Source organism: Trichosurus vulpecula, chromosome 9 (genome assembly GCF_011100635.1).
Source record: "Trichosurus vulpecula isolate mTriVul1 chromosome 9, mTriVul1.pri, whole genome shotgun sequence".
Taxonomy (NCBI): domain Eukaryota; kingdom Metazoa; phylum Chordata; class Mammalia; order Diprotodontia; family Phalangeridae; genus Trichosurus; species Trichosurus vulpecula.
This window is the reverse complement of record NC_050581.1, coordinates 14,602,527-14,624,737: the sequence shown is the minus strand read 5'-3', so window position 1 is coordinate 14,624,737 and position 22,211 is coordinate 14,602,527. Positions and strand designations below refer to the sequence as shown.

The 22,211-nt window shown below is 45.7% G+C and overlaps 3 protein-coding genes across 3 annotated transcripts; all 3 read left to right on the top strand.

Moving 5' to 3' along the window:
• Positions 1-3,350: 3,350 nt before the first annotated feature.
• Positions 3,351-4,596, top strand: LOC118831763 (hemoglobin subunit alpha). The gene is made up of 3 exons (XM_036739200.1): positions 3,351-3,511; positions 3,816-4,020; positions 4,327-4,596. Exons 1-3 carry the CDS (start codon positions 3,417-3,419, stop codon positions 4,453-4,455), a joined length of 429 nt encoding a protein of 142 aa, XP_036595095.1. The 5' UTR covers positions 3,351-3,416; the 3' UTR covers positions 4,456-4,596.
• An 8,194-nt stretch (positions 4,597-12,790) lies between these two features.
• On the top strand, positions 12,791-13,762 carry LOC118831015 (hemoglobin subunit alpha-like). Its single transcript, XM_036738175.1, has 3 exons — positions 12,791-12,885; positions 13,163-13,367; positions 13,634-13,762. Exons 1-3 carry the CDS (start codon positions 12,791-12,793, stop codon positions 13,760-13,762), a joined length of 429 nt encoding a protein of 142 aa, XP_036594070.1.
• A 6,902-nt stretch (positions 13,763-20,664) lies between these two features.
• LOC118831853 (hemoglobin subunit beta-like) lies at positions 20,665-21,890 on the top strand. Its single transcript, XM_036739316.1, has 3 exons — positions 20,665-20,756; positions 20,972-21,194; positions 21,762-21,890. The coding sequence occupies exons 1-3, from the start codon at positions 20,665-20,667 to the stop codon at positions 21,888-21,890; spliced, it is 444 nt and encodes a 147-aa protein (XP_036595211.1).
• The last annotated feature ends 321 nt before the right edge of the window (positions 21,891-22,211 follow it).

Below are 22,211 nucleotides of genomic sequence, written 5' to 3'. Positions count from 1 at the left end.
CAAAGGGCTTTTTTGGGCATATTAGTAGGAAATGGAGGACCACAGAGCAGAGAGGACCTTTGCGTGGAGAGCATGGGATTCCAATAACCCACAATGGAGAGCAGGTGGAAACATTCCATTCTGATTTTGCTTGTAGGAGAATGCCCTTTGCACTGAAAATAACAGAACAAAAATAATAAACAGGGAGTTGCTACCAAAGATAATCAAGAACATGGTTAAGAGAGCATCCAAGTGTCTCTGATGAATTTTTCGACTAGCCCACATGAACTTTATCCTTAGGTACTGAAAGAACTGGCAGAGGCAATTGCTGAGACCCTGGAAGCAATATGTGAAAGATCATAAAGTCCAGTGAAGATGATGACACTAAAGGTCCTATAGGAGCTCAGCTCTCCAACAAATGCTCCAGCAAAGTTCTAAACATGCACCTGAAGGAACAATGATGAAGAATATCAAGGAGAGATATTGGAAGAAGAATGAGTGACTTAGAATAGAAGGTGTGGAAAACCTGACCCATGAAGTATACACTGAAAAATAGAAAATGCAATATAAAAAAATAAAACAAAGCAAAAGAATTCAACAACTCCATGAGACAACAAGAAATTATAAAATAAAGTTAAAGTAAAAAACCCTGAAAAATAATAAAAATAAAAATAATAAATAAAAAGAAATAATAGAATAATAAAAAAAAGTTAAAGAAAAAACCTCAAAAATATACATCTACTATCAAAAACAACTGACCTGACCACCTCACATCTGTTGGATTGGCCAATATGACAGAAAAGGAAAACGATAAATGTTGGAGAGGATGGGGGAAAATTGGGACATAAGGCACTGTTGGTGGAGTTGTGAACTGATCCAACCATGCTGGAGAGCAACTGAGAACTATACCCAAAGGGCAATCAAACTGTATACCCTTTGATCCAGCAATACCAATACTAAGTCTGTCTCCCAAAAAGATCATAAAAAAAGAAAAGGACCTACATTAGTAGCAAAAAAAATTGGAAATTGAGGAGATGCCCATCAATTGGGGAATGTCTGAAAAAAGTTGTGATATATGAATGTGATGGAATACTATTGTGCTATAAGAAATGAAGAGGAGGATACTTTCAGAAAAACCTGAAAAGATTTACATGAACTGATGCAAAGTGAAATGAGCAGAACCAGGAGAACTTTGTACACAGTTACAGCAACACTGTGCAATGATCAAATGTGAATGACTTAGCTCTTCTCAGCACTGCAATAATCCAAGACAATTCCAAAGAATTCATGATGGAAAATGCTATCCTCATCCAGAGAAAGAACTGATGGAATCTGAATGCAGATCGAAGCATGCTGTTTTAACTTTCAGTATTTTTTCCTGTTTTTTTTATCCTTTTGGTCTGTTTCTTCTTTCACAACATAACTGATATGGAAATGTGTTTTGCATAATTGCACATGTATAAGCTGTATCAGGTGGTTTGCTATTTTGGGAGGGGAGGGTAAAGAGAAAGGAAGAAAAATTTGGAGCTCAAAATTTTTTTGAAGTGAGGGTTAAAAATTGTCTTTACATGTAATTGGAAAAAATAAAACACTACTTAAACAAAACAAAATAACAGGGTTACAAAAAAAACTGACCTGGAAAATAGAACAAGGAAAGAAAAATTAAGAATCATCAGACTCTAACATGAATGTAAATTTAAAAGTAAAGTGGCTTAATAATAAAGCAAAATAACTGAACTCTCAAAGGGAAAAAACCCCAGGATCAAATGGATTTAGAAGTACATTCTGGGTTCCAAATTCTTTTTGGAACTCAAAACCCAATCATTTAACACAGCCATTTAACCCGATCATTTCATGACTAAGTTGGTATCCCAGGGAATAATAATAGTCTCTAGATCACAAAGCTGTGTGTGGATGGAAAGGGGATGTCCTGAGTTCCGTTCCTGCCTCAGACACAATAGATGTGTGACCCTGGCAAAGATGTTTAATTCTTATAGATTTCAATTTCTTCATCTATAGAGCAAAGGAATTGGATTCATTGACCTCTGAGGTCCCTTTAGCTCTAAATCTGTGATTTTATGGACCTCAGGACAGCTCCTGGCACCACAACCTTCATACTCAGCAGAGCTATTTCAGGAACAGTAGGGCTGGAGAGGGGACAGCTCCCCTGTCAGTAAGCCTGTGCTGCCCAGGTGGCCCCTATCTGGACAGGATGCTTCCAGGGAGGTCCCAGGGGATAGGAACCTCCAGCTTGACTGCTGCATTGGATGTGACTAGTGAGGGAGCCAGAGTGTGTGACTTGCCTCTCCATGGTCCATTTCTGTACTGTGTTTGAGTCTCATGACATTCCTAAGGAGCAGCTTGTTCAGGTGACAAAGTGACTCAATGGCAGAGAAGGGACTGTCCTGAATCTCAGGTGCTGCCCAGGATGTGTCTTCATTTGGCTCCCAGGCTGTTGGTGTGAACAGAGAGACAGATGCCCAAGTGTGAATATGGACCATAGTCTTATTCAAATCTGCCTGTGGTCTGGATCCCCCCTTTCTCACCTCAGTCTTTCAATCTGTAGCATCTGGGTATTCAACCATCTGATCCATCTGTCTTTCTGATCTGCCAGGAGAATGCACATCATAGGGTGGGGGATGGCAGCCTGAGTGAAAGCTGGAAGGGACCTTAGATGTCATCTACACCAACTGCTTCTCCTCATTTTACAGATGGGGAAACTGAGATCCAGGGTGATACAGGTAGTTATTGAGAGAGTCAGGTGATTTGTACCCAGATCTCTTTATTTCAGCCGGTGTCATTCCACAGCACCACTCTGCTTTCCAAAAGTTGGGGAAGAAGTGAAACAGAAAGCTGCAGGTAAATGGGATGACAAAACAACAACGAACAAACAAACAACATTTCCGGAGCCTCGGCTGTGTGCCAAACATTGTGCCAAACTTAATTCAATTATTCTCTCGTTTGAGCCTCACAACAACCCTGACAAAGAGGTGCTTTTTTTTTTTTCCTATTTTACAGACAAGCAAACTGAGGCAAACAGAGGTTAAGCAACCTGCCCAAGGACAAACAGCTAGTAAGTTCCTGAGTCCAAAGTTGAACTCAAGTCACTCAGACTCCAGGTGTAGTACTGGGGATTCACCCAGTCTGATTGCAGAGAAAAGACCCAGCCAGACTCAGAGCCTGCCAGAGCCCCAGCAGAATTGGGGATCCTGAGAGGGAGCACAGCGCCCCTGCAGGAGGTGCACAGCTTCTCCATCGCCTACGTCCGTGACTCAGCTGGGCCCCTGGAACCCTAAACCGGGTACTGTGCCAACCAATGGGTTACGTCCACTGAGGAGCCTGCCCAGGGCGTGCCCTTCCAGGGAACCCCATAAAAGGACTGTGGGGCTCGGGGCTGCATATTTCTGGTCCTGCACAGAACCGAGAAATAAGTCAACATGGTGCTCTCTGGGGCTGATAAGAGTAACGTGAAGGCTGTCTGGGGTAAGGTGGGAGGCAACGCCGGCGCCTTCGCCGCCGAAGCCCTGGAGAGGTAAGGGCTCCCCTCCCCTCTTCGGCCTCCGCACTTCCCACTCTCCCTGTAACCGATTCCCAGTCCTGTAGACCCAGGGATGCCCCTTCAGAATCCAGAATCCTAATCCAGGTGCAGAATCCCAAACCCGTCCCTTCTCCAACCTCTGCCCATGGGGTCCCCTGGGATCTTTTGAGCTCGGAATCTCTCCCCTCCTTCTTAGCACCTACTGGCTAATTTCCCCTCGTCCTCAATCCTGGATCTGCCTCCACGGTGTCCAGTGTTCGGGATGATGCCCCAAAGGAGCCCCCTTTCCTTCCCACAGGACTTTCGTCTCTTTCCCCACAACCAAGACCTACTTCTCCCACTTCGATCTGTCCCATGGCTCCGCCCAAATCCAGGGTCATGGCCAGAAAATAGCCGACGCCCTGAGCCAGTCTGTTGACCATCTGGATGATCTGCCCGGGACCCTGTCCAAACTGAGCGACCTGCACGCCCACAAGCTGAGGGTGGATCCTGTCAACTTCAAGGTGAGCCAGACCTCCAGGGACCGAGTACGGGAAAGCTGAGGGATTCAGGGCTGGAGACTGGGGATACCCAGTGCAGCCAGTAATGAAGCTCCATTGAGTGCAATGCTCCTTCCAATGAAGACTTGGTATGCGGGGCGGATTACTGGACTCCAGGGTAGAGAAGGGCTTGAGCGCGGTCAGGATGGGTACAGTGGGCGGGTAGAGTATGGGACAGGTAAGAGAACGCAGCAGGCAGGGGCGGCGGGGAGAGGGAAGTGTGTGTGTGCACGCAAAGCTGGTGGAGCCCGACTGTTCCTTCTCTCTCAGTTCCTGAGTCACTGCCTGCTGGTGACCTTGGCCAGTCACCTCGGCAAGGACTTCACTCCCGAGGCCCATGCCTCCCTGGACAAGTTCCTTGCCTCTGTGTCTACCGTGCTGACCTCCAAGTACCGTTAAGTCTGTGTCTGAGGCCAGGGATTTCCCCCACCTCCACCGCTGGCCAGCACCATCCAGGCTGCGAGTCCTTCAGTGTACCCAACCCCTCTCACCCCGCATGAGCAGATGGAAGTCTTCGAATAAAGTCTAGGTCTGCCAGAACTTGGCTTTGTGTGTTTGCCTTTGGAGTTTGGGGCAGGGGTGTGTGGAGGGGCTGGGGGGAGGTGTTAAGAGGGACAGGGAACCCCATCCTGACTCAACTGCTCCTTCCACAGCCCCGAAGGCATGGAGCCGGGAGGGAAAGCCTTGCAGTGGGAATGGGAGAGGAGATGCTCCAGATCAGCCTCCTCATGCCCCAGTCGGGTACTTTTGAAGGTCCTCCCAAGCATCCTTGCCCACACTCCAACTCCATTTTGTTTATTCATTTGTGTTACAAACATTGACTGTAATCTCTGGGTGACAAGGCTGATGAGTTCTCCAAGTGGGAGCGAATGTATAATTAAAAATTATTTCAGCTCATTGTGGGAATTTTAGGGGGAGGGGAAGAATAAGACCATTGATACACGCTGTGCTCTTGACAAGAACTTTGAGATACTCTAAAAGAAAAACCTCTGTGGTGGAACATGGCAGGGGAAGGGCATTTCAGAGAAGGAGGCACTCAGGCGAAGGTCAGATGCCGTGGGCCTGGAGTCAATTTTTGTCTGTTTCCTTACTGCTTCACCCCCCAAAGGGCGGAATTATGACTCAGAAATCAATGGCCTTTTCTCTAAGGCCTTCACCTTCTTAACATCTGCGCAGCATCTGAAACTGCAGCCAATCCCGTCCTTCCAGATATTCTGTCCGGTTCTCTTCCTGCCTATCTGAACGCTCTTTCTCATGCTCCTTGGTGGGTTCCTCAACCATATCCCTGCCTTCTAAATCTTCTTGTACTCCAAGACTCTGTCCTATGAGCTCTTCTCTTCTCCCTCTACATTCTCTCACTTGGTGCCCTTTGGAGTTCAATGGATTTGATTATAATCTCTATGCAGATGACTCACTGCTCTACAGAGCCAACCCTAGTCTCTCTCCTGAGCTCTACTGTCAAATCTACTGTGACTTTTGGTCATTTTAAACTGAATATATATAAATAAATAATATATGATTAAGAAAAAAACAAATATACAATGAATAAATAAATCCCCATAGATTTCTCAAACTCAACATGTCCAAATAGAAACTTATCATCTTCCCCCTCCCACAAAATCACCCCTTGCCTAAACTTCTCTACTTCAGTCAAATATAACACCATCTTTCCAGTCTCCCAGGTCCACAGACAAAGTGTTATCTTCAGCTCCTCATTCAGGGGCCAAATGCTGGCTTTTCTACTTCCAAAGCATCTCTCGTGTCCAAGCCCTTATCACTCCTCGCCAGAAGGAACAACGATAAAAAATATCAAAGAGATATTGGAAGAAGAATAAGTGGTTCAGAATAGAAGGTGTGGAAAAATCTTGCCCATGGAGTAGGCTGTGAAAAATAGAAAATGTGATAAGGAAAAAATAGAATGAAACAAACAGAACTCATTGACTCTATGGGACAACAAGAAATATTAAGCAAATTTTAAAAAACCAACCTGAAAGTATTTGCCCATCAATTGCAGAATGACTAAATAAATTGTGGCATGTGACTATGATGAAAACCAAAAATAGTGTTTTAGTTGAAGCAGACAAAGTTAATTTATTAAAGTCCAAGGGGGTTGGCATGGCCTCAAGGAGATAGTCATGTGTTTCCAGTTCCAGCAGCTTTCTGCCCTGTCTACCTCTGAGTTACTGGGGACAGGAATGCACCATCTTGCAATGGTCCTCAGAACCTCACTCCAGTAATTTGAGATTCCTGGGGCCCACCTTGCCCCTAGGGAGATGATGATCATGCAGACTCCATGAGACATTGCCAAGGAAGGTCAGCAGGGCATCATGGTGTAAATGTAAGTGAATATGACTGAACTCTAAGAAATGGTGTGACAAATACAGAGAAGCAAGGAAAGATCTTTGTGACCACATCCAGCAAAGCCACAAAAACTATGTACATTGACTACGACAATATAAATTGAAAGAACCAACCGTACACACACACACACACACACACACACACACACATGTTGTAAAATAACAAAAGACAAGAAAGGCTCAAAATAAGAGATACAAGACCAACCCTTTCATGGAGATGGAGGTCCAAAGGTGTTAAACATTGCACCTGTTTTTGGACTTAGTCAATGTATTGTTTGGTTGTGCTAATTTTTTTTCTTTTCTTTTTTATTTCCTTTCTTTGGTCTTAAAAAATGCTGTTACGTGGGATGGCTCTTTGAGAGGGAGAGGGAGAAGGATACCGAGGAAAACTCTGGTGATGTAAAAGACACTAACAAAAATCAGATCAGTTAAGTCTGCCCCCTCAGAATTCTAGGGGTACCTTAAAGGGTTGGGAATATCTCTTCTCTGTGGCCACGTGCTCAAGACTCCAATGCTTATAGTCTTTCTACTTCTTGATGCCAGAAACTAGCGCTCTAGCTCTTTAGCACTTAACATCAATGGACTTTTACCAAGGGACTTCAAAGATTTAGCAAGAACAAAAGTACAAACATTTCATTTGTTAACAAACAAGTTAAAGGAACAGGGAAGGAAGTATGTTTTGGAACTGTAGGTAAGGGAGAAATTCTTGACCAAAGAAGCTCTAGAGAGGTTCACAGGAAATAAAATGAACAGTTTTGATCTGATAAAAAACATTTTAAAAATTGTATGCAAAAAAGTAAAGTTACAAGGGAAATAGCTTGTTATTCCCCAAATATATCTGATAAAGGTCTGATGAATGCAAGTATGTAAAATTAAGAGTCGTTCCCCAATAAGTAAATGGACAAAGGATCTGAACAGACCATTTTCAAAAGAAGAAAGAAGTTATAAACAACCATGAATATATGAAAAATATTCCAAATCACTAATAATAAGATAAATGAAAATGTTCATTATTTATTCATTATTTATTTATTTTAACTCTGAATTTCTATCACCCAGCCTTCCAACTGGGAAAGATTGCAAAAAAAGGTGAGGGGATGACAATTGTTGGAGGGACTATTGAAAAATTGACAAACCAAAGTACTATTGATGGAAAGTACTATTCTGGAAAGCAATTTGGAACTATACCCCAAAAGTCACTCAACTGTGCATACTCTTTTAACTCCCATTTTTTGCAGTCTTTCCCAATTAGAAGGCTGGGAGTTTCGCCTTCATAAAAAAAATCACCTCTCTTGATCTTTCTGTCCCCATTAGACATCATCCTTTAAAAGCTTTATTCAATTAAGGGAATTGTGAAAAAACATTATTTCATTGTTTGAACATAGCCCTGCATGGCTGAGAAGCTGGACCACTTCTATCTGTTACTTAGAGACACTTAACTAAGGACCTAGGTTATACTGACCAGTAACCCAGTCAGAGCCAAAGATTGATGGAAGGAGTTTTCTCACAATTGTACTTCTCAAGGAACCCATATGTCTTAGCTGAAAACTGGCCCCATGCTGGTCAATTAGTCACTATTTCCTGATTCCTTTGATTGAATACAGACCCTTGGTGGGGAGTGGAACACTTCTCTTTCTGATTTCAGGAAATCATACCTGCTTGCTCTCCCGACCTCTCAACTCTCTAAACTCACTCATCCCCCTCCTGACTTGGAAAGTCCCTAATCTTTCCTCCAATTAGAAAATCAGATTACCTAATTGTATATCCTGTTTTGCACCCTGCTTATTTTAATTTAAAATTAATTTAATGTAATATTTTAATGCATAAAAATCTGTCTCCCCCATATTCAGGACCCACTGCCTGGTTCCAATTGGTTATGCAATTGGCACACAATATGCTTGGAAACTTGAATCTTTGTTTTCTCAGTCATTTAAATCAACACATATGCCATAGTTTTTTTCAGTTATTTCAGATTTCTCTTGCCATAATACCAATACTGGGGGTAGGGGTAGAGGTTGCAGGAGGGACTATGAGGGAAACAGACAGACCTACTCTGAGATGTAGTATAGTGGAAAGTCCAGTGTGGCCTGAGGGTCAGGGATTCTAGTTTGTCCTGAAGAGTCCAAGGCAGAAGGTTGAGGAAAATGGCCAGTTCCCATAATCTTTGCAATCTGCTTAGGTCTCCTGGGAAGCAGGAGAGTAATGCCAGGCTGCATGGTCCTCCTTTCCTCTTTGCCCAACTGCCCAGTCCCCACCCTATTCTTGGCATTGGTCCAACCTTAGTGTCTCATGTACACTGCTCAAATCTTTAAAGTGCCCACCTTTTTCTCCTACAGAGCTTTCCTTTCTTTGTCTCCCATCAGGCTTCACTTCCCCATTTCAAATGGACCCAAGGCCCCACCCCAATCCACCAAGACCAGGCTGGCCACTTGCCTTGGACCTAGTCAAAACTGATTCACCACAAACCAGAGCAGAACCCTGCACAAACTGGAGCTAGAGGGGCAGGTAAAAGAAGGTAAAAGGCCAAAAGGTACCTTGAGGGTAAAGGGCCTGTGAGTGGGGGTGGGTTCTCCAGGGCAGCAATCATGGATAATTATGTGGAATGTACATGCAGAATGGGAAATTTGAACACAGGGGACAAGAGAGTTCTTGTTCAATAGAAGCATTCCATTAAAGAATTCCAAAGCAACGGGATCAGATGAAGCAGGCTGGCACATGTATCTGATATGGTCTAAACTTAGCTCTGTCCTTTTTCTTCCCAGTATCTGACATAATCTATGACTGTGGTACTGGTCAATTAGCACTTCAAGGAGTCCTTTGTGGACAGGTTCCTGAGCAATTTGACCTCTGTATTCACCTCTAAATACTATCAAACTGGTGTTCCCTTGGGCAACTGCACCCCAACCTGGACCTTTTAGCCCCTCCCCCCCCACTGCCTGCTGCATGGATAGAGGCAATTATCTTAGAATAAAGTTTGAATTTATGGTAACCTGGCTATGCAAACCACCCCTCTGTGATGAGGGGGAGGGGGAGGTAAGAGATATGGAGAGTCAGGGACATAAGGACATTATGTTCCATTTTCCTAAGTCATTGGGACTTTCTCATCCCAGAGAGGACAGGGTGGCAGAGATGGGAGAGGCCGGTGACCCAGCCCAGTCCCTTGCCTTCTGTATATCTCTCAAGCAACCCCACCTACACATGACTTGAGAGATATTTCTAGACACTAGATATTGCTAGACTATCACTCCCTGCAAGCTAGGCCTAGCAGTCCAGATGGATGATGGGGCTGAGTATGAGGACAGATACAGAACGTAACAAGACAAAATCAGGACTCTTGAGGAGCCCCAAGTCTAGAGCTGCAAAGGTGCCTTCACATCATCTCAGGCCCTTTTTCAAACTTATATTCCATATCCCCTTCTAAAATAGCCTTTGTGCCAGAGTGCATTTTGTAGGTGGGAAGGAGGGCCCTCTCCAGTGTCTCATGCGTCAGGCAGCCCAGCTTGGTAGATTGGGTTCATGGTAGTTGACCGTGCCTAGAGCAGAAGAGGAAGATATCTAATATGTTGCCTAGAGATAGAACTCAGCATGGTGGGAGGGAGAATACAGGCAGCGGGAGGATTTTGAATGAGAATTTGTACAAGCAGTTGGTCCACCAAAGGCCTGCCTGTTTGAAGACTCTCAATCTATCCCCACACCTGACTCCCCTGGGAGTCAGAAAGTAAACTCTGGTTACCTCTCTATCATAGCATTGAACAAGTTACTTCTCTTTGGGAGGCTTCAATTTTTCCTTCTTGTAAAATAAAGAGGTTCAAGTAGATAAGGTCCTTTCCATCTCTGACATTACAGATTGTATGTTGCTTTCCAGTTCTACCATCTTCTGTCCCAAGGCCCCTTCCACCTTGGACATTCTATATATATCATGGTGAGATGGCAAGAGAACTTGGAGTAGTAAGTAAACCTTAGTCCCAGCCCAACTACCTACTAGTCATGTGACAAATTAATCATGGGCAAGTTTCTTAATGTCTCTGAAACTCAACTTCTGTATCAACAAAAGAGAATAATAATTCCTGTCCTAAAACAAAACTTATGTCCATTCATTAGGGACTAGCCAAATAAATTATAGCACATGAATAAAATAGATTATTACTATCCTGTAAAAAACAATGAAGAGAGGATATGATGAACAAAGAAAAACATGGCAGGACTTAAGTGAAATGATATAAAAATCAAGTGAGTAGAACCAGAAAAGCAATATATACAATGACCACGGCAATGTAAGTGGAAAACAACAACCACAAACCAATCAAAGCTGAATGCTATAAAATTACATTGAATAGTCCCAGCCCCAAAGAATGCATTTCATTCCTTTGTTGCAGAAGTGTGGAACACCGCATATAACATTAGATTTTTTTTCAATGTGTTGGTTAGTTTTGCTAAGCTTTTTTTTATTCTTTGTTATAAGGGATGGGTCTAGGGATAGCGGGGATATTTTGGAAGGTGCAGGCCATCAAAAACAAAACAAAGTTTAAAATAATAATTCTTGCTTTATTTAACTCCATCACAGAGATTTCCTAAGAATCAAATAAAGCTTGAGAGTTCTTTGTAACCTTAAAGAGCTATGAAATCTAAGTGTTCTCTTTTTCTTAATGTTATTCGGTGGTTCCATCCACTGGTGTCTGATCTTTTCAACTTCTTGTTTCTATTAGTCTTAGCCTTCGAGAGCCCCTAGTCCTGACCTGGATTGGGTATGAGGGAATTAAGCATGTCCAGCATGAGAGCAAAGACCAGTGCAATGAGTCAAGGATTGTGTGAGAAGAGAAACCTCAGACTTGGGAGGGAGCAAGACCAAGTGTCTCTCCTACCTTCCTCAAAGCTCAGTTTTGTAGTGTAGTGTATCCACACCACCAACTCTCTGGCTCTGGCTGTGTCTCTGTGTCTGTGTCTGTCTCTTTCACTACTATCTGGGGAATGGGACAGAAAGTGAATGGGATGGGATAAGGATGCGGATGGGATGAAGTAGAATAGGAAGGGATGAGAATGGAGTTGGGGAAGAGAAATGAATTATAAGGGGATGGGATTGGAATAGATGGGGATAGGGATAAAACGGGTTTGTAATGGGAGTAGGATAGACCAGGATTGGGATAGGATGGGGATATGAATTGAATTGGATGGTAAATGGGGAGGAACAACATGGTCAGTCAAGCAACAAGCATTTATTAAGTGCCTATGATGTGACAGGCATTGTGCTAAGCTCTGCAGATACAAAAAAAGGGCAAAAACAATCCCTGCTTTCAAGAAGCTTACAATGTATTAGGAGAGACAACATACAAACAACTATGGACAAACAAGACACCTACAGGGTAGGTGGAAGGTAATATCAGAGGGAAAGCGGTTGCATTAAGGGGGACCGAGAAAGGCTTGTTGCAGAAAATGGGATTTTAGCTGAGACTAGAAAGAAGCCAAAAAGTGGAAATGAGGGAAGAAAGCATTCTAGGCCTGGGGCATAGCCAATGAAAAGGCATGAAGTCGGGAGGTGGATTGTCCTGTGTGAGGAACAGCAAGGAGACCACTGTCAGGAGCAGAAGGGAGGAAAGTCAGTTCTAGAACAGAGAGAAGTAAACTTGTCTGGCCATCCATAGTGGACAGAGCACTGGACTTGGAGTCAGAAAGACAAGTTGAAATCCAGTCTCATACACATGCTAGCTGTGTGACCCTGGGTAGGTCATTTAACTTCTGTCTGCCCGGGGTTTTCTCATCCGTAAAAATGGGAAGGATAATAACAACACCTGCCTCCCAGAGTTGTTGGGAGGATCGACTGAGAATCATATTCGTAGTTTTTGCAAAACTTAAAGCACTACATAAGTGCTAATCGTTATCATCATCATCATCATCATTGTTGTCGTTATAGTTCCACAACCTGGGTTTATGGGGTTAAGGAAGGTGAGGGCAATATATATACGGGTCCAGGGGTGGGGAACCTGTAGCCTCGAAGCCACGCGTGGCCCTCTAGGTCCTCAGTGCAGCCCTTCAACTGAATCCAAACTTCATAGAACAAATTTTCTATTTAAAAAAAAAGGATTTGTGCTGTAAAACTTGGACTCAGCCAAAAGGCCGCACCTGAGGACCTAGAAGATCACGTGTGGCCTCGAGGCCGCAGGTTCCCCACATTCAGGACTGATGCTGAATTCGCACAGGTGGTCCGGCCCAGGTGGGAACGCAGCGCCCTCTGTAGTGGAGATCCGGCCTCGCACCACCTGGTCTAGTGACTGCCTGCACCGAGCCCTGTGCCAGCCAACGAGCTCCGCCTCCTCAGTACCAAGTTGAGGACATGCCATCCGTGGTGAACCCCTAACAGGCAGACGTGGGAAAGAAGGATGGCCCTGTCCGCTGCAGACAAGACCAACGTGAAAGAATTCTGGGCAAAACTGGGAGAGAACACCAGCGTGTATGGCACCGAAGCCCTGCTGAGGTGAGGGAACGCCCAGCGCGTGAATCCTCCACTTCCCTGAGTCCGAAACCCAGCCATGCCCTCGGCGTCAGCCATTTCCTAGGACCCCTTCCCTACGCCCCCCGCCCCAGCCTCTGGACCCGTTCTTCCTCCAGGATCCAGTGGACATCCTGGCATTGCCTCCTCCTCTCGGAACCCCTTGGTGATCCCCTCCTCCCTGAGCCGGCTCTCTATTCTGTGCCCGAGTCCCAGGTTCGACCCTACAGATTCCAGCTTGCCCGCTTTTTTTGGTTCGCAGGACCTTTCTTTCTTTCCCTGCAACCAAGACCTACTTTTCCCGCTTCGACCTCTCCATCGGCTCCCCCCAGATTCGGACTCATGGCAGGAAGGTGGCAGAGGCACTGACTTTGGCTGTCAGCCGCATGGATGACTTGCCGGAGGCCCTCTTGTCCCTGAGCGATCTCCACGCCCACAAACTCAAGGTAGATCCCATCAACTTCAAAGTAAGTGGAGACACTGGGTAGGGGAAGGGGGGTCGGGAAGCGGGATCTAGGAAGAAGTCGGGGACTCTCAAATCCTCGAATTTGGTTCAACTGTCCTCAAGTGCTCTGCAGAGTGCAGTAGGAGAGGCTGTGGCTGGGAGAGATTGCAGTAAAAAGGCAGCGGCAGTGGGGTTCAGTGCAGAATTCAGGACTGGTGAGATCCATGAAGTGGGCACCTACAAAGATCTGACCTGGCCTGACCCTGGATCTGCCTTTTCTCTCCCCAGTACCTGTCTCACTGTTTGCTAGTGACCCTGGCTAGGCACCATCCGGGTAACTTCAACCCTGAGGTGCACGCTTCTCTGGACAAGTTCCTGAGCTATGTGTCCTCGGTGTTAACGTCCAAGTACCGTTAAGCTGGTTGGAGGAGACGGGCCGAGCTCGACCCTTGGGTGCTCCACATCGCCAGCTCCCTCCCCCAGCTCTAATGGATGTGACTCTTTGAATAAAGGCGAAATCTGTGGCAACCTCGCTGTGTGCACTGTACCTTTGAGTTGGGGTCGGTGGGTGGGGAGCATTTGTGTTCAAAATTGCAGCCACTTCCCGAGCTGTCTGGGATTGTCTGGGGGGCTAAAGTGCTGCTGTCTACCCCACCCTATTGTTTCTTCTCTTTCCCAACTTCATAGAGCACAAAACCCCCTGCCTCTGTTTACTGTTGTCTCTGTAATTTTAATTTTTTCACATATTTTGCATATTTTCTCATCACTTTTCCAAGCTACAGCATTGGGTTTAATTTTGCTGTAATTGTTGTTCTCCCTGTTTACATTGTTAGAATCACTGTGTACATAAATTGTTTTCCTGCAGCCTCAGAATGCAGTCACCCACTCTATACCCCACCCTCAACCTCCCTCTCTGTCCTCACTTTTCTTGGGTATTAAGGCAATGTGCTTTTGAGCCCAAACCCGGGAAGGCAGCCCAGTGCACAGATACCAGCTCCCCTCCCCTTTCCCTTCAGAAACTGTGTAGCCATCAGCCAATTCTGGAAAAGTGCTCTGGGGTCTCTGGGTGGGCAGCAGGTTTCAGGGCCACAATGGAAGACCTAGACCAGGCTCAAGGGGAAGCCAGAAGAGGGGGAGGGTTTGAGAATGGGACCTGGGCAGAATAATCAATCTATTGCATCTGGCTGAGTGGAGGGGTGCTTGGGCAGGGTTTGTGGGCTCATCCACAGGGAAGTGTTATCCCCACAACCAGCTGGAGGCTCTGGGTTTGGCTCCAAATTGGGAGGCAGCTGGTCACACCTCTGCCTCCCTCTCACTGCCTCAACCCTAACTTAGTCTTTAACTCTCCCCTCCCCTCTCTTATCACATTACCACAGGCCCCTTATCCAACTTCTAAACCCCTTTTGGGGGTTTTGAGCCCAGGGCCCAACAACTGGTCACCATTCTCCCCAGGCCTAGTACCCCCCTCCAACTCCCTCAGACCCTAAAGTCCTATCCTCATTCCCCTCTTGATAGGACCCGACTCCTCGATGCCCAATGTCCTGAGGACTACTTCCGAACTTCTGCCCTCATATCCCACCTAGAAATACCCATGACCTGGGTTCAAATCCTGCCTCTGACACAACACCTTTTCAACCTTGGGCAAACCATTAAGCCTCTATGGGCCTCAGCTTTCTAATTTGTAAAGTATGGGGGTCGGACTAGATGGTCCCTAAGGTCTTTTACATCTCTAAGATCCCCAGGTCTAATCTCTCTGAAGCCCAGAGCACCTGTGTCACCTGGCCCTGACATCAGGGGTCAGTATTGGAGATCTGGCATGGGTCGTCATCTTCTGACAACTTTTGTGTGCTAAAGATCCCAGAAGGGATTGGCAGCTTTTGTCCTCTCTCTCCATCAGCCTGGTCCCAATTCAGAACAGTCCAAAAAAGTTGCCTCCCCCAAGTTTGCCAGGTCTGAGGAATGATTTAGAAAAAGTTGATCAAACATAGCTGGAAATACACCCAAACCCCCAAATATTTATAGCAGCACTTTTTTGTGATACTGAAGGATTGGTAACAAAGTAGATGTTTGGGGAGTGGCTAAACAAATTGGGGTATATGAATATAATGAAATATTACTGTGCTGCAAGAAATGACATGCGTGATGAATACAGAGAAACACGGGAAGACCTACATGAACATGATGCAGGATGAAGAAAGCAGAGCAAAGAAGACAACATAGAAACTAGCTACAACCATAAAAATAAGAAGAACCACAAGAAAAATTAGAAGTGAGTGTGGAATATTGTAAAGGACAAGCATAACTTGAAAGAAGAAATATGGGAAGACACTCCCATCCCACCCCTTTGTAGAGGGAGGAGGTCCACAAGTGTACTTCGTACATATTTTTAGATTTCCTGATGTATTGATGTTATGTTGATTTTTTTCCACTCTCTTTTCTTGTTTTGTTTTTAAAAGTATTATTTGTTATATACGATGGCTCTCTGGGAGACGGAGGGGAAAGGATACCGGGAGAAACTACGGCAATGTAAAAAAATCCAAAAAATATTAATGAAAACTTTTTAAAAAATTATTCTGGATTGCCTTACAAGCCTTCCTTCTAATAATGCTGAACCAGGTCAAAAGTCTATACTTTCACTTGTAAAGTGCTACTATCTTATGTCAAATACTGTTACCAAATAAATGCTCCAATGCTGTGCCTCCCCCCCCCCACTTTTTTGCTCTGAAAAGACATCCCTGACTGGCCTCCACCCTGGTAGCTATTGAATTGTTCTGGTACTGCTTGTCCTCTGAATAATGTACAATGCCAAGGGAAAAGGAAGACAATGTCAGAGTCAAAAGGGACCTACTTTAGACATCTAGGACAACTTCTGTGCTCCCCCCCCACCCCCCCCCCCACACACACCCCTTTTACAGGGAAGAAAACTGAGGCTTGGAAAAAAAAAGTAGATTATCCGAAGTTATACTACTAGTTAGCAATGGAGCCCAGACAAAACTTTTAGGTCTTCTGCCTGGATGTCCAGAGCTCTTATGAAGCTAGCTGTGTGACCAAGAGCATTTCTCTGACTTTGTCTCCTCTTCTGTAAAATGGGGATAATTTGTGTGCTCCTTTTATCACTGGGGCATTATGAGGAAAGCTCATTGTATGATTTCTAGACCATGACAGAAATGTGAGCTTTGAGAATGGGACCTGGGCAGAATAATCAGCCTTGAAGTGAAGGAAGCACAGATGGGATGGTCCTCGACAGGCATGTATTTCTGCGGATTTCATTCCTAAAGGGGCCCTGGGAACCCTGGAGCCACAGTCCAGGCTTTCTTTTTATTTCTACTTCGTCGGCATTTTACTCTTCAAGTTGTTCATTCATTTGCTTATTCATTCATTCTTATTTCAAGACTTCAAAGGTTGCTAATTACAGTTGGGTAAGGTCAATATTCATCCATTCACTGATATTTAGCAGACTCATATGCAATGCTCTATGCTGGGGTGCTGAAATCTTCTAGAATGCCCCATTTCTCTCACCTAAAGGAATAACTGGGAATGTTTCCACCTGGGACAAACACACACACACACTATCAAGGATAATGGCAATAGCTGGGGGGAGTGAAGAGAGGTCCAGATCCTCAGTTCATAGCGGCATAGGCTGCTGCTTGGGAGAGGTGAATGCCCACATAGACTTACACAGACTAGGAGCTGCCTGCTTTGGGTCACAGTGGCTGGGATGGTCCTTGACAGGCATGTATTCCTAAAGGGGCCCTGGGAACCCTGGAGTCACAGTCCAGGCTTTTCCCAAGAAATTGCTTCTTCTGACCAGGGTTGTTACTTGACAGATCAAGGCTCTTCAGTTCCCTCCCACCCCACCTCAGCACCCCAATAAAAAGCATGTCCAGGGATTAAACATTTATTAGTATGAAGGGGCCTTCAACTAATCAGGTATTATTCTTCTCATTAGGGCCATCTTTCCCCACAAACCTCACCAAAGGCCAAATCAACAAAGAATCATATAGACTGGACACTAGTCTCAACCCATGTGTGTGGGGAAAACATACCATAATCCCCCAACATAGAAAGGGAGCTCCCTCCATGTGTGCATGTGGGAGAAAACCCTAGCTGCCCTGCCTTAGATGATTTTGCTCACATCTCTGCCTTTGGGAGGTGAGACCGAACTCTTACTCCCCTTAGAGAAGCAATAAGGGGAGATAGAAAGAAACCTGGGTTGGGAATGAGGAGATCTAGATTTCAGTTCAAAAAATAAGTAATAATTATAAGGACTATTATTAACAAAAAATACTAAAAAGTACCATTATGTGCAGAACACTGCTAGGTGTGGGGGAAGACATAGAGTTGTAATTTCTTTTATCTAGGGAACTCTCAGATGAGGAAAATCCCTCTGGCAATGCAAGTTGGCACCTTCTTTGAAACTTAGAGCCTTTCAAGAGTTGTCTCCCAGTAAGGTTAAGTGACTTGCCTAGGGTCACACAGGGATGGGGCTTGAACCTAGGTAGTTTAGACTCAGAGGATGGCTCTTTGGCTAGAGGCCAAAGATAGAGTGTTGTGATATGATGCTTCCTCTCATGCTAAGGAAGATGCTAACTTTCAATGACTGGTCCTGACTCTGAGGAGCTTCCAGAGAAAGAGAACAAGCCACAGGCAGAGATCAGGCACATCATGTGGCAAGCGCATCGGAGTGATACAGAACCAAGGACTATGCTACCTGTGTTGGGGCCAAGGAGAGAAGAGCTTGGTGGAAGGCATGGCATCCCAGTTGGGTTTTAAAGAACAGGTTGACACTCAATGGAGGGGAGGGAAGACTGAATAAAGTAACAGAAACCTCTAACTGTACCATTTACTCCATATGTGAGTAATTGGGCTAGTTGGTCCCTGTCTCAGCTTTTTTCTCAGCTTTTTCATTTATAAAATAGAGGAGATAAAACTTTACCAGGTCTTCCTCCAGGGTTGCTGTGAGGGAGGCTATGACAGGTGCCAGATGGAAAGGTGTTCTTTAAGGGGAAGGCCCTGTGTACACATGTGCAAGAATTTAATTCAGCAGAGATGTAGTTTCACTTTTTCATAAGGGCCTTTTTCTTAGATTGTTCAGTTGGTTTTCCATTGTGTCTGACTCTTTGTGACCCCATTTAGGGTTTTCTTGGCAAAAATACTGGAGCGGTTTGCCATTTCCTTCTCCAGCTCATTTTACAGATTGAGGAAACCAAGGCAAACAGGGTTAAGTGACTTGCCCAAGGTCACACAACTAGTAAAGTATCTGAGGCAAGATTTGAACTCACAAAGATGAGTCTTCCTGACTCGGTCCATTGTGCCACCTAGCTGCTAAGACACAAAATAAATGACAGGGTGTGAGAAGGTACTATTAGACAGAACCAGGAGTCCAGAGCCCTTGGTAGGGACAGGGGTTAGAGGACAGACTCTGGTCAGCTGCCCTGGGGTAAGCAGGCTCCTAAGTTGTACCTGCTATGTGCCAGGAACTATGTGCTAAGTGCTGGGGATAGATAAAGAAGCAAAAAACAGTCATCCCTGCCCTCAAGGAGCTGACAGTCTAATGAGGGAGACAACAAATATTTACAAACAAAATTATAAATAGGAGATAATTAACAGAGGGAAAGTACTAGAACTAAGAGAGGTTAGGAAAAGCCTCCCATAGAAGGTGGAATTTTAGTTGGGACTTGAACAAATACAAGAGGCAGAGATGAGGAAGGAGGGCATTCCAGGCATGGGGCATAACCAGAGGGAAAAAAAAAAAACAACAACACTAGGAGCTGAGAGGAGTGTCTTGTTTTTGGAGCAGCCAGTAGGTCAGGGTCACTGGATTGAATACTAGTACCTGGTCTGGTCTTCCAGCTCCTGCCTTTGCTATTGGCCACTGGCTACTGGCTTATGCTGGGTCCCATGTAAGACAAAGTTCAAAGGAAATATGGCATCCATCAGAGGCTTAGGAGCTGTGAGGACAAGAGGGAGGGGAAGAGTGCCCTATAGCTTCAGAAAGGATTTGCCCAGAGCCTCCATACAGAGCACTGATGTGAAACCCTTGGTAAAGGTATTCCGGTTGCAAGACAGGTCAGCATAATTTATAGCCAAAGGAATCAGGACATGGGACTAGGCAGAGGGTTTCCACACATGGACCAGAATATGGGGCTGGGCATAAGGATCAATATGTTGGACTGGACACAGATCAGTACAGGGGACTAGCCTCTGAGGAAGTATCAGAACCATTTCCTCATAGATGAACTTAGGAGTCCCTGTCCAGTGTCTATACTGAGCTCAGTCCATGTGACCTCGAGAGACTCTTTCCTCTAGCCTTTGCCACCACAGACCCTTCTAACCCACTTCAACTCTGGAGGCCAACTCTCATCAACCCTCTCAAACCACTCTCCTTCCCCACAGGGGAAGTCACTTTAAGCTCTAGGCCTAGCCATTGTGTGTCCTTCTATGTCCCTAAGATGCTGGTAGGAAGGTCTGGCATCTGCACAGGCAGCTCAGGGATCATTGAGAGGGAGAAGTAAAAAGCTGAATACCAAGGATTCTAGTTGTAGGGATCTAATGGGGATAGGAATAGGATTGATCTGGCTCAGGGCTCTAGGGAAAAGTGGCTGATGGGACAGATGTCTGACTGATTGGGGCTAATGGTGGTGGTAGAAGGGTATATTGTGAGGTTGCTGAATTCACTGAATGGGAGTGAACAGGGGTGGAAGTACTGGAAAGGATGAGTGTAGGCTTGATGGAATAAGAGGGATGAGTGGAAAGTTGAAAGTGAATGAGGTGAAGGAGCTCAGTGGAAAATTAGGAGGCTGTAACCGAGTTAGGTGAGGGAGATGAGTGGGATGAATAGCGGAGGGGAGGTGGGGGCTGCTGCTGATTAGGGGAAGGGAACCGAAGAGAGCTGATTTCCGTCCCAAGGCAGAGGGCAAGTGTGTGGGTTGAACCTAGAGGTCTAGCTTTTCTCTGGCACTACCTGGGGCTAGATGGACTCACTAGAATCAAAAAGGAGAGAGAACAATCTTTGATCCCAGCAGAAGCAGGAAGAACAGTTGGGGTTGAGGGGCAACTGGTGACCGATTAAGGCAGAGAAAGCTGCCTCTCAGCTTAGCTCTTTGGCACTCCGCTCCCAACCCCCAAGCCAAGAGCCTTGGGACACAACCTCAGAGTCCCCCGCCTGGGGCTGACCAATAGGAAAGGAGCTGGGTGGGGCAAGGACTACGGCCAGGGGATAAAAGGAGGGCCTTGAGCCAGTGGACATAGCACTCAGCTTTCATCTCTATCTCCTGCACTCTCAACTCAGGACTGTCACCACCCCTTTGCAACCAACCATGGTGCACTGGACAGCAGAAGAGAAACAGGTCATTTCAGCCATCTGGGCCAAGGTCGACGTCGAACAAACAGGGGCCGCTGCTCTTAGCAGGTGGGAAAAGAGACCTGGGCTGTTCCAGGGCTTGGGCTGGGGGCGTTGGGCTAAACTAGAGTTAGCTGGGGGACCCAGGTCATGAGTGCTTTCTCTGCTGACCAAAAGGGTGGGGTAGAGTGGTGGTAGAGGACAGGAAGACCAGCTAGAGGCCTTATGTGAATTGGCCTGGGAAAACTTTGGCTGACCATCCTCTTTATCTCTCTGGGTTTCAGGCTATTAGTCGTCTACCCCTGGACCCAAAGGTACTTCAGCAACTTTGGGAACCTGTCCAGCCCCACAGCCATTGAGGGGAATCCCCGGGTCAGAGCCCATGGCAAGAAGGTGCTGACCTCATTTGGTGAGGCTGTGAAGAACCTGGACAATGTGAAGGCCACCTTTGACAAGCTGAGTCTACTGCACTCAGACAAGCTCCATGTGGACCCCCAGAACTTCAGGGTGAGCACCCCTCTTCCATTTCTCTGGGGCTTAGGGAGAGGCTTACACATTCTAAAAACTGGAAGGTACTTCAGTGGGCATATAGTCCAACCCCCTACTTGAAAACCTCCAAGGACAGGGAGCTCCTTCTTTCATAACCTCATTTCCTTTTACCTGTGACCGGCTTCACGTATTCAGAGACTGACCCTATCCTTTTCTCTCCTCCAACCCCAACTTGTCTCTGGGCTAACAATCTCTCCCTCTCTCAGGGAGCTTTAAACAGAGACCCCCTTTTACTCCCTGGGAATGTTGTTTTAAACTCCTACGAGTGCCAGTCAGAAGGGGCCTTAGAAATCTACCAAAGAGGGTACATGATTTGCTTCACCCCACTAAAATGAACCACTCACTTAGCACAAGCCAGACCCTGACTACCGTACAGGCACATCTTTATTTTTCCAGGGCTTACTTAGCCCAGCCCTCAGGTTCCCCCAGGGACACATTGCACCCTGGTTCCCTCAGGCATGGAACCCTTCTCCCACTTGTATGGAAATAGCTCGGGCCTGATCCTCTGCTCTCTCTTCCTTCCAGCTCCTTGGAGACATCTTGATCATCGTCCTGGCAGCTACCTTGGGCAAGGACTTTACTCTCGAGGCCCAAGCTGCCTGGCAGAAGCTGGTGGGAGTAGTGGCCGCTGCCCTGAGCAGAAATTACCACTGAACACCTCAAGAGGGATCACCTATAAAGGATCTACTACTGGGGGAGCTCCTTGAGCGGGAGGGGTGGGGGGAAGCATGTGCTATCTCCACACACAGTGATTATGGTTAAATAAAATAGTTGAACTTTATGACAAGTCTTTGTCTAGTTGTTTCTTTTGGGGAGGGTAGAATGGAAGATGATGCTTTTGAGGATCTAGAATAAGAGGAAGGAAGCATAGATGCTTCTTCAAGAGGGTGAATGGTGTTTTCTTCCCCAGAAACCTCCCTCTCCCTAATTCTGACCATGGAGTCCATATCAAGAATTAAGGTAACTTTTAGGAAA